We start from the raw sequence: 12,500 nt of genomic DNA, 5'->3' as shown, positions 1-12,500 counted from the left end.
AAATCTGGGCAGTAAGAAAAGTGTCTATAACTCACAATTATTCTCAGCTCAATCCTCCCAATAGTGCCCTCTGTATCTACTACAGCACAACTCTCCACAGGCTCACCTCTAGCAGCCATTTTCTTTTCACTTACTTTCAATTAACAAAATGTCATTCACATCAATATATTAAAAACATAATAAATGAGATAACTGATAACTGTCCCCCCAAATGTTCGTCGTCATGCCCCATCACCTTTACATTAAACACTACATAAAAAATGCTACAAATGTATGCTATTAAAGTTAAAGACTCAAAGGCTGTGACATTATTTGACCAAGGTAGAGCTAAAATTGACGATTGAATTATTTAACAATTATTTTACGCAGCGCTTTACCTGACTCTTGCCTGTTCCAGGTCCCCCCACTACAAACACAGAGTGCCGCACAGCCAACAGCTCCTCCAGCTGAGTCACCTGCAGGGAGGGAGGGAGAGAGGGAGAGAGGGAGAGAGAGGGAGAGAACCTTACTGGAGCCCATCACAAGGTCTAACTGAGATGGAACTGAGGCAGGGATGGAAAGATTTAGGTAGATTTCAGACACAAAGTCATTTTAACATTGAGTGGCTAGTTAATTTGACCAGAAATCTGCTATTGGCTGATAGATTGTCACATTTTAAAATTTGAATTTCCATCCCTGAACTGAGGATGTCACATACAGTCTGTGTTTTATTTTCAACAATGCTATTGCACTTCAAAAATATGCGTGTGTGTGCACACATCACGAGAAGCTGTTCTAGTAACAGGTGTGGGAAATGTACACACACATACTGTATAAACAGATACACACGCACACAGAAACACATACAGTATACACACACACACACACACACACACACACACTGACCTTTAGGATGAAGTTCTCCTCAGGCTGCAGACGTAGCTCGGAGATGGCCTGCCGCACAGCCTGCTCCAGCTCCGTGTCCCTTTTCCGAGGAACGTCCAGGAGAGGGAAGAGGTCACTGATGAGCCCCAGGAATATGGGAACGTCGCTGGTCACGATCTTGGGCAGGTTAAAGTCCCGCAGGGCGCGCATCAGCACCTAGAGTAGGAATACACAGGCACTTTGCTATCTGGGCCTTTTATTTAAGCAACACGACAAAAGGACTGTTTTACACGCCTTGTTAGCCATTTTCCTAACGTGTTGGGTTCCCAATTTAGCATCAGTGAGGCTAACATGGTCACATGCAAGGATAATGACACTTGGATGGTTCAACAGCGTTCTGTAGTGCAACACCAGGCATGGCATGCACACAATAGGCATAGCAGATACACCACTGTCCATATTATCAGCCATGTTTCATCCAAAAAAAATGTTAGAGCTCTTATTTTAGTAAAGTACATTCAGTGAAATATCTACATTGTGCAGCGTTAAGGAGTGAGTTGAGAGGCATAACCTAAACTAAACATGAGTAGAGTTACCTGCTCCTCAGGCTTGCTCCTGTCCCCGCGCTTCAGTGAGCCTGCTACCACCAGCACTGACTTGATGGCTCTGAGACCCCAGTCATAATGATCCTAATGGGAGTCAATATGTTACAGGTGCATTCAATCTGTCAATGTGTGTGTGTGTGTGCATGTGTGTGTCTCAATGTGTGTGTGTGTGTGTGTGTGTGTGTGTGTGTGTGTGTGTCTCAATGTGTGTGTGTGTGTGTGTGTGTGTGTGTGTGTATGTGGTGTGTGTGTGTCTGTGTGTCTCAATGTGTGTGTGTGTGTGTGTGTGTGTGTGTATGTGGTGTGTGTGTATGTGTGTGTGCGTGTGCGTGTGCGTGTGCGTGTGCGTGTGCGTGTGCGTGTGTGTGTGTGTGTGTGTGAGAAACCTGTTTAGAGAGCAGCTCCTTGCAGAGAGTGTACAGGCTGATGAATTTGCGAGCCAGCAGCCGCGCATCGATGAAGCCCTCGGCCACCAGCATGATCTCACAGATGAGCTCAAAGTCAGGGATGACCATCGCACACGGCCTGAGTAGGAGAGAGAGGGAGAGAGAGAGGAGTGATAGACAGAAAGAGTGATCAAGGCAGATAGACAAAGAGAGAGAGAGAAAGAGATCAAAGTTTGATCAATGAATGCCTGTCACTGTGTATTAGTATATGACACGGATGACGTTGAGCTCTACAGCCAATCATGTCGATCCATTGGCTTCTATGCATGTAGCAATGTGTTGATTGACAGGCACTGTCTGACCCCAGAGCTGCTAACAGAGGAACATGTTGTCAAATGTGACAAAAAAGTGTATTGTATTGGAGTCGTTTTAAGGGCTAGAAAGGCCAGTGTGACTTTCTGGGAGGTAAATGATAATGAATTGGAGGCTGTGGTTTGGGGTCTATTGTTCTACCTGAACAGGGCCTTGAGGTTCTCTGGAAGTTCGGTTCTGCCGGCATAACCTGGGTTGAGAGTGATGAAGATCCCAACAGTCGATTTCAGCTCAATCTCCTCCCCCAGGAACTGGAACCTGAGGAGACGAGAACGACCACACAGGTGACCTCTGACACAGTGCCCAGCACCACTCTGGTCCAGCTGGAGGACATCTCTCAGCCCCTTTGCCCAGGTAGGTAATGGCAATAAAACTAAACGATCAATAAAGTCACACACACACACACACACACACACACACACACACACACGCATGGGCACAAAAAAACCCCACACACCTCTGTCTCTTATTCCGAATGGCATCCTGAATGGTCTTGACCTGCACAGCCACCACAGACAGCACCTCTACGGAGATCCTGTTGAACTCATCAAAGCAGCCCCACACCCCTGTCTGGGCCAGGCCTTTATAGATGTTCCCTATGGACTACGGAGAGAGAGAGAGAGAGAGAAGGAAGAAGAGAGATGGAGCGAGAGATACAGAGAGAGAGAGGAAGAGGAAGAGAGACACGGAAAGAGATACAGAGAGAGAGAGAGTGAGAGGAAGAGAGAGAGAACAAAGAGATAAAGTGCAAGAGAGAGAGAGATTAAGACACAGCTACTGAGTTACTGTCAGTAGCAATAATTTTTTTGTCTATTTGTTTTAAAAGTTACTGGTAGAGAGACACTTGTTCTATTATTAATGTAAATAATCAAACAACCCCATCTGATTTCACAAAGTGTGTTGGACCTAATTGCTTCATATAGCAGCTATGTACTATATTGCACTGTGTAATGCTTGCGCAGTATTACATGGAAATTCACTCGTCACGAGTCCGCAGACAGCCCTTATGGAGAAGGGGTCGTTTGAGTTTAGCCGCTAGTGAAATGGAGGAGAACAGGGAGGAGATAGGATGCTTTGGAACAGCAGGTAGAAGGCTGTCAATCATCCCTACGGGCTACGGGCTCCTCCCGAACTTTGTTCAGAAAACAGCATTAAATCCATTAACATCTGTGGGACTGTAACATCGGCCATCTGTGTGGCTACGTGAACTTGAGTGTGAATGGAAGAGCCAGGAATAGTGCGTGAAAGTGAGCCATTAGCATGCTGGCCGTGGCGTCTTCACCGTACCACCCTCCGTACCTTGTAGTCCATCTGCTCGGAGCAGTTGAACACGTAGACCATGACGCCCAGGGAGCGGCCCAGGTCTTTGGTGGTCTCCGTCTTGCCGGTGCCGGCAGGGCCAGAGGGGGCGCCACTCATGGTCAGGTGCAGGGACTGGGTCAGCGTGATGTAGCATCTGATCATGTGACAGGAAGAGGAAGTTGGCAGTCAGAGATGTTCTAAAAAGGGGAGATTCCAATTTTCAGGTGAAAAGTGCTACAGCTAAAGTTATGCGCTTTAAAGTGCTTTAAAAGAAACCAGCTTCCATCAGTGGTGGAGAGACCGGAGATTTTTTTTATAGAATCCTATGGGTTATACTGTATGACACCCAAGTTAAAGCTAGTTAACCATTACGTTTATGTCTGGTAAGATTGCTATTTCCCCCTATGAGAACATTGCTGGTATGGTGTAACACAACATAAAAACATATCAAACAAACATCTACACAAATGTGTGTGTCTACCTGTCAGTCTGTCTGCAATTTCAGAAGATATACTGTACGGGTATGTGGGAGTGTCTCTGCTCGTGTGTGTCACCTGTCTGTGAGAGGGGTGATGACCAGACGTGTGGTGTTGCCAAGGTACTCGTATGAGAACTGAAACTGGGCATCACAGATGTTGACCAAGCAGTGTTTGAGCTCCTCGTCCCAGCGATGCCGCAACTGGGACAGCCACGCAAACGCCTGACCGTTCATCACCTGTGACGTGGACAAAAATAACAACACAGGCCTGACAACAACATCGTTGGCATAAATGTGAAATAGAATTTGTTTAGTCAAATTGTGCTTTTGCAAATTACATTTTATTACTACCGTGGCATCTAAGAACAAATCAATTGATAGCTATTACGACATCTTGCCAATAGGACTGATGTTGAAAATAACACTGGCACATTTACAGAATTGTTAATCAATGTGTGTTGTCCTAACACATACATAAATGAAATGAAATGCAAGCATGCCATGTCACCCTTTGAGTAATGAGCTTGGCCACCACGTCTCGAGCGTGCACGTCAATGGTGCACAGGGTCATGACCTTCTGTCGGTCACCAGGGGTCAGCTCGCCCAGGAGCATGTTGATCAGGGAGTTCAGCTGGGTGATCTAGGGTGAGACACACACACACACACACACACACACACACACACACACACACACACACACACACACATAAACACACAGGGTAACATACATAGACGTGAGCCCACTTATGTGCATGCACAGACAGACACACCTGTTTCTTGTTGTAGTCTTTCAGGGCAGTCTCAAAGCCCTCCTCTACCCGCTCAAAGGCGATGCCAACGTCAGTGGCCCACCAAATCTGACTGCCAGTCAGGGCCACCTGTGATAAGAGTAGGCTCATGTTACTCAAACATACACATTCACTCACACACAGACACACATGCACACACACACACACACACACACACACACACACACACACACACACACACCTGCGCAGGAAAATCGAGGAGCCACTGGTCGCGTGGTTTGTCCTCGTAAGCTGAAACGGCCTCCATGATCTCTTGCCGCACTGTCCGGCGCATGGTGGCCTCCAGTGCATTCAACCAGCTCTCAGCCTGGGACACACAACAAGTAGATCATGAGAGAGAGGGGGATAACTGTGAGTGTGAGTGAATACGCATTTTAAGAGAGAGTGTGTGTGTGTGTGTCTGTATATCTTTGAGTGTGCTTGTGTGTATTTCAAGAGAGAAGGAAAGAGAGAGAAAGAGAGAGAGAGAGAGAGAGAGAGAGAGAGAGTGTGTGTGTGTCTGTCTGTTGTGTGTGCTTGTTTGTGTGTGTGTGTGTGTGTATTACCTGTCCCTCACAGACACACGGCTCAGAGAAGGGCACGTACTCCCTCTCTCGGCTGTACATCCCTATGGCAACGGCTGGCTCCCCCTCCCTCTCCTCCCCCTGGAACTTCAAGTCTGCCAGATTATCAAAGAGCTTCAGCAGGTGCCGGGTGACCTGTGCACACACACACACACACACACACACACACACACACACACACACACACACACACACACACACACACACACACAAACACACACACACACACATGTTTACAAAGATTCACAAATCAACATCCAAAAATACAGTGTAGACACACATAAACACAAATACATGCATAACTTAGTCTCATAGTAAGGATGATTTCATTAGTGTGTTTACACACACAAAGGAATGGCCAGACATGTGTATGTGTATGTGTGCCATTTCTGATTTAGGTACATTATTGTGTATGGAGTATTATGGGCTACCTGTCTCGGTTGTGTTCCCTTGGAAACGATCTCCAGCAGATCAGTGGCCGACACAAAGTAGAATCGTGGGAACGTCAGCCTCTTAGTCTCCAGATACTCAGCCAGAGCCTTCTCGCACACAGACAACCTAAAACACACATACACATACACACACACACACACACACACACACACACACACACACACACACACGCACACCCGCACACGTGCACACACACACACACACAAACAGACACATTTATTCAGAGTTCAAAAATAAACAACAACAACAACAACACCTTACATGTATACAGCGCTTTATCTAGATCAACCCTTTAGTGCCAGAGTGCTCACCAGTCACCATACAGCAGCTTCAGGTGGAAAAGGAGAGATTCACACAAAAGACCTCAAACACTCCACGTCTCTCTCAAACACGCAACTCCTCATGCAATGCAAACACACTCTTACACACACCAAAACCCCTCCTGACTGACACGGGCCCCTAATACATGTTCAGTGAGTAGCCAGGCCCTGTACCTCTGCTGCAGAGCCTCCAGCTTCTCCAGAAATCCCGTCTCGTTTGTCACAGCGATCACATTGTCTGTCTTGACCACCTCCACCATCAGATTCTGACCAATCAACAGACCGGACCACACACACACATATACACACACACACACACACAGACACATAGAACTCAGAACATGTGTGTCGAAGTCTATCTGAAAACTTATCCTTCATTGCTATGTGTGTCCCTATGTCTCTATGTACCTGTGTTTGTATGCGTGTGTCTCTGTGTATCTGTGTGTGCCTGTATGCATGTGTGTGTTTGTATGCGTGTGTGCGTGTGTGTGTGTGTGTGTGTGTGTGTGTGTGTGTGTGTGTGTGTGTTTTAGACATGCCTGGAGGTCCAGGTGGATGCCCTGGAAGCGCTCAGCATCCTGGGCCAGCTGGTTGCGGATGTCCTCTGAGTTGGTGAAGATGCTCTGCAGGTGAGCCCAGGTGCGCTGCACGCCCATCCAGGTGCTGATCACCAGGTCGGCCAACATCAGCTTCCTCTGCCACGCGCTCACCTGAACCAGGAAGTACTCGACGTACTTACTCATCAGGATGTTCTGCAGCTGCACCTATGGGTCCACCAGTTAAATAATGCACACATACAAATACACAATCACACACACAACACAATACACACACACACACACACACACACACACACACACACACACACACATATATATATATTACACATAGTTCAAAGACACATGTTTTTATTTACATTTGGACTTACAGACATATGTGCATTAATGCATAGATTTAAAGCAAAATATACAATTTTCAACTCTGTTTCCAAAGATCACCAAATACTGACATTAGAAAACCTAGCTTGAGTTGCTGCAGCCAACAGCTAGAGCAGCCAGACAGTTAGGTTACAGTGCTACATGAGGTTATGATTGTAAAAATCTCGTTTAAGGAGTTACTTTACATGCACTTTACCTGATTGTCCTCCAGTGTTTCAATGAGGTTCTCGTCGGCCTTGAGCAGTGGGGTCCCTGTGCTGGAGTGTGTGTCGTAGGACAGAGACATCTGGGACCACGTCTGGTTGATCTCCCCCAGAACCTGCACACCAGAGTGGACAACCGTCAGGCAAAGCAAAGGGTCGTGGAGATACTGTATCTGGACAACTGGACCAAATGAAACCTATAAACCAACAGCACATTTGACCTAACTATGCAAATCGATTAATGCACTCAGGTTAGAAATCTCAGAAATACAACAACCGCAGTGCATCACCAAGTCAATATCTACACACACACACACACACACACACACACACACACACACACACCTTATTTTCTCATCCATGTCCATCTCTAGACTCTCTTTGTCCACTAGGCTCTTCCCTTCTTCCACACAAACATACTCACTTTCTCAATGCCCATCTCTTTGACTGCCTTGTCCACTATGTTCTTGACCTCTTCCTCCACGCGGTGCAACTGCAGCTCCAGCAGGTCTCCCAGACGAGTGGACTCATCCATCACAAAACTCACCTGGGGAGTTTCAAGGCAAGTTTCTCTATTAAAAATATAACTTAACTGCTAAAATGCTTACAATCCATTCAGCAGTTGAATTTATCTCTGGATGAAGCTCTATAGATTTCTCTCTAGATGAACATAGAAAGAGAACTCTGTTTAAAAAAAAAGCTTAGGATGGTTAGCTGGTCGACCAGTTTGTTAACCAGCTTCTTTGACCATCCTATGATGGTTGATCAGTTAGATCTGCAAAACTCTTGCAAAAACATACTGGTGGTCACCAGCATGACTATTTTACTCCAGCTGTATCTCCCATGACAGGCTGGTCACACCTGCTTTCTCAGGTGGTCACACCAGCATGTTCACCTGGTGGCCCAAGCAGCTACAGTACACCAAGAAAGGTTGTGCTGTCTTCCGTTTGCACGTTGGTTCTGTAATCTATTATATCTTTCTCACCCCCGTAGTTCTCATGAGCTGTTGCCAGTGTCTCTCCCTGACGGCCGGGTTCTGCAGCTCGTTCACAGCTCTCAGGGACGTCAGCAGGTTCTTCACGGTGGACTCCAGCCCAGTGTACACGTCCCACACTCGCACCTCTTTATCCAGCGTCTTCATCTCCTACAGAACACACACACACACACACACACACACACACACACACACACACACACACACACACACACATGAACACAAATACACACATACATCTTAGTACTGAACAACCTCCCTCCTGAATGAAATAGAAATCTGTTACCTCCATTATATGCCAATTTACAGATTTAGTTACTTATAATTCACTCTAGTTGTTTTCCCACATAATTTCCAGGGATACTCAAACAAGCAGCCCTATTTAAGCTACTCCAGTACCTTGGCAAATCTCCTCAGTTCCATGTCCATCTGTTCCACATTGATCTCCTTCCAAGGTGTCTTTGTCCAGTCTTCAATACTTGTCTGTCTCACACACAAACACACACACACACACACAAACACACACACACACACACACATATACACATTGTTTGGACCCTACAACATTTAGAGATGGCACAGTGTGGTGTATGTGTGTGTGTCTGCTTGTGTGTGTGTGTGTGTGTGTGTGTGTGTGTGTGTGTGTGTGTGTGTGTGTGTGTGTGTGTGTGTGTGCTACCTTAACGAAGATGACCATGTCCCAGACTTGCTTGAGCAGGACGATGTCGGAGCGGCACTGCCTGAGCTGCTTGTAGTCGGGGAAACTGACCTCGAACAGCTCGGCTGTGTCCTGCAGCCTCTTCATCTCACTCTCCAACTGAGCCACTGAGCGGTTGGTCTAACAGACACACACACACACACACACACACACACACACACACACACATAAAGACACATACAAACACAGAAATTCATGAACGCATGAACTCGATAAAAAAAAGTTCTCAGAACAAGTCGATAAAAAACACCCTTCATACAAAAGCACGCACGCCCACACACACACACACACACACACACACACACACACACACACACACACACACACACACACACACACACACACACACACACACACACACACACACACACACACACACACACACACACAACACACACACACACACACACACACACACACACACACACACACACACACACACACACAGTATGAAGCTACCTTGTCCAGTAGTTTATATGGCTCAGTCACACTGATGCGAAAGATGGCCTCTTTGCGAAACTGTTCCCTGAAGTCATGCTGCTTGATCTGAAACCCACCAGATGTACAACCATGACCTTACACACTCTAATTATACATAGAAGTCTTCAGAGCAGTACACCAACACCCCTCCTCATCCTCCTCCACACACACACACACACACACACACACACACACACACACACACACACACACACACACACACACACACACGAGATGTCTCACCTCAAAACGCACACACTTTCTCCTGATGACAGCCACCTCGTTGGACTGCAGGGGGGCCACCTCGTGTTTGACGGTGAACGCCACCTTCTTCAGGCTTTTCCACTTCTCAGGCAACTCCTGCCAGTAGCCACACAACACACAGTCCACTGGTCAGTATCGGAACAGAAATCCCATTGACAGCACAGGGCTTTGCTTTGGCCTTAAGTGTTTAGTCGGCCTTATGTGTACGCGTTTCAATGCATTTGTTTTCTCATTATCCACCAAAGCTTACAGCCATACAAATTCCAAAAAAGTGTGCCTTGACAGGCAAAATAATTGTCACTTTTTCACTGTGTGCGTGTGTGTGTGTGTGTGTGTGTGTGTGTGTGTGTGTGTGTGTGTGTGTGTGTGTGTGTCTGTGCATTATGTAATGTTTTTGTGTCTGTCGATATATGTGTGCATGACAGCGTACTTGTGTGAGAATATATGCAGGGCTGCTAAACAGGAAATGATTTGTGCCTGAAATGATCAAATACATTCAAAGACAATATAGAGAATAGCCTTTCTTGACATCGTTCCTTGGTGAGCTCAAGCCTGAATTCAGACACCAAGCCTGAACTCAATCAGGCCTGTATATGGTGTGTGTGTGTGTGTGTGTGTGTGTGTGTGTGTGTGTGTGTGTGTGTGTGTGTGTGTGTGTGTGTGTGTGTGTGTGTGTATGTGTCTGTGTGTGTGTGTGTGTGTGTGTGTGTGTGTGTCCACCTCACCTCCAGCTGTGCGTAGACATCCTCGGGCAGCTGCTGGCCGTAGGTCTTGAGCAGGTCGGCGGTGGCCTGCAGTGGTTTGAAGTGCTGGTCGGTGCTGATCTGCCTGTCCCTGATGGCCATCAGATGACCCATGATGTCCACCAGGCCGGCGTAGTCGCCGTCCGTCACCTTCTTGCTGAGACCGCCGTCCGTGCTCTCGATGAAGACGGCCAGATCACGCACACTGACACATAGACACAGAGAACATTTGTATTCATTTAGTCATTTGATTTAGCAGATGCTTCTGTCCAAAGTGAGCTACATATGCGGCATGCCAACTACATTACAAGGGCCATTGTTCCCAGATAACTCAAGGGTTAAGAGCCTTGCTCAAGGGGACAACAATGGAAGCTGGGAGTTGAACCTACAGAAACCCCCTTTTTTCTTTTTAAGTTATTTCTAGACACTCGAGCACAATGAATCTCATTACTTATAAATTATTTTTATGAGTACATGACAATAAACTTGAACAGAACTGAACTGAACTACAGTGTATAGATAGATGAGGTTAGATAAAATAGATAGATAGATAGATAGATAGAGAGTGTGTAACCTTAGAAATGATGTGCTTACTTTTCAGTTTTGCACTTTTGTGTGTATGTGTGTGTGTGTGTGTATGTGTGTGTATACTGTAGGTACCTGTCATTGACATGGCTCATGAGGTGCTCTTTAAACATCCAGCTCCATTTCTTGATGGCGTTCATCAGGGCCACTTTGAAAGGCTTCATGTCCAGCTGGCACCATCCACAGAAGATGCGCTTATCTTCAAGGTTACACACCTTCTGGTACAGAGACTCAAACACACTTATCTGCAAACACACACACACACACACACATACACACACACACACACACACACACACACAGAAGAAAAAAAATACAAACACACACAAATATCAGTGTTTTATTTCTTTATCCATTTATCCATAATAGGCAAATAGATGCATCAGCTTCCTGACCTTATGTGATGTGACTGGTTTCTACCTGCTCTTTGAAGTTTTGTAATTTGGGCGGGTTTTTGGCCAGCTCGTAATCAGCATAGAGCTCCGCCTCCTCTGTGGAAAGGGCGTGGCCATAGAGCAGGAACTGCCTCATGAACTCCGCCTTGTCGTCTGTCCACAGGTAGCGGTAGGAGGCGAAAGATCTCTGGAACTCTTTGACCTTGGCGATGGCACTGCGCGCTCGACCACGCATGACCTGGGCTAACTCCGCCAAGTCCGGCATCTCATTGATGTCACTCTGTAAGCAGAAAGAGAACACACACAGACATGACCCTGATCTGAAGCCCCATTCACTTCATAATGGCTGCCACATGTTACTGTACTGCTACAGTCTTAAGACATACAAACACCACAAACGTCTAGTGGAACACAAACTGACATTTTGGCTGCAAGATGTGTAAAACAGAGCAAAGCTCTGACTTGTGACAAAAAACAGGCACACAAAGTCTCGTACACACACACACACAAACACATAAAAAGTTATAACTCTATAAAAAGTTATGTCTAAATATAATATGTAAAATTGTTTATGAAAATAACTGTATAAACACAGCATATTAAAAACACAGTATAAGTGAAGTAGCTTGTATACAAAGATTGGTGAAATGGTGTTTCCCTGTGAAACACACACAGAGTTCTGGTACCTGGTACGTGTCGGCCTCTTTGTGGCTGGCCACCCTCTTGATAAACGACGCCATCCCCAGGATATCGCCCACCATCTTATCAATGATGTCATAGAAGTTGCCCTTCTTGGTGAGGTCGAGCGAGGGGTGAAAGGTCATGTCGGAGGTCAGCACGAGCTGGACCTCGAAGAGCGGAGAGATGCGGAGCGCCGGGTCCGTGTTCTCCAGCAGGTACTGCAGGGAGCAGCGCACGGCACTGCAGAAACCCTGCAGAACCATGCGGTCCACGTACTCGGTGTAGGACTGCCACTCCGCGGAACCCTCCTCTCCACCCAGCAGAGAACGGTTCTCCTGGAGAGAACA

At 46.5% G+C, this 12,500-nt stretch overlaps 1 protein-coding gene across 1 annotated transcript in view; it reads right to left on the bottom strand.

Annotated features, from left to right (window-relative positions):
- The window catches only part of dnah9l (dynein, axonemal, heavy polypeptide 9 like), a 49,447-nt gene that overhangs the window by 27,814 nt on the left and 9,133 nt on the right, over positions 1-12,500 (bottom strand). Inside the window, 26 exon segments of the mRNA XM_062528622.1 lie at positions 378-455; positions 886-1,080; positions 1,461-1,553; positions 1,856-1,994; positions 2,369-2,485; positions 2,685-2,830; positions 3,527-3,683; positions 4,084-4,244; positions 4,516-4,647; positions 4,778-4,885; positions 4,998-5,123; positions 5,362-5,514; positions 5,811-5,937; positions 6,327-6,418; positions 6,692-6,916; positions 7,287-7,409; positions 7,718-7,840; positions 8,279-8,437; positions 8,687-8,770; positions 8,967-9,125; positions 9,465-9,551; positions 9,729-9,845; positions 10,475-10,697; positions 11,153-11,322; positions 11,498-11,752; positions 12,159-12,488. Of these exon segments, the coding sequence (XP_062384606.1) occupies positions 378-455; positions 886-1,080; positions 1,461-1,553; positions 1,856-1,994; positions 2,369-2,485; positions 2,685-2,830; positions 3,527-3,683; positions 4,084-4,244; positions 4,516-4,647; positions 4,778-4,885; positions 4,998-5,123; positions 5,362-5,514; positions 5,811-5,937; positions 6,327-6,418; positions 6,692-6,916; positions 7,287-7,409; positions 7,718-7,840; positions 8,279-8,437; positions 8,687-8,770; positions 8,967-9,125; positions 9,465-9,551; positions 9,729-9,845; positions 10,475-10,697; positions 11,153-11,322; positions 11,498-11,752; positions 12,159-12,488 (3,879 nt within the window).

This window comes from Sardina pilchardus, chromosome 23, assembly GCF_963854185.1.
Source record: "Sardina pilchardus chromosome 23, fSarPil1.1, whole genome shotgun sequence".
Classification (NCBI taxonomy): domain Eukaryota; kingdom Metazoa; phylum Chordata; class Actinopteri; order Clupeiformes; family Clupeidae; genus Sardina; species Sardina pilchardus.
Note: the sequence above shows the minus strand (reverse complement) of the source record. Positions and strands in the feature narration are given on the sequence as shown.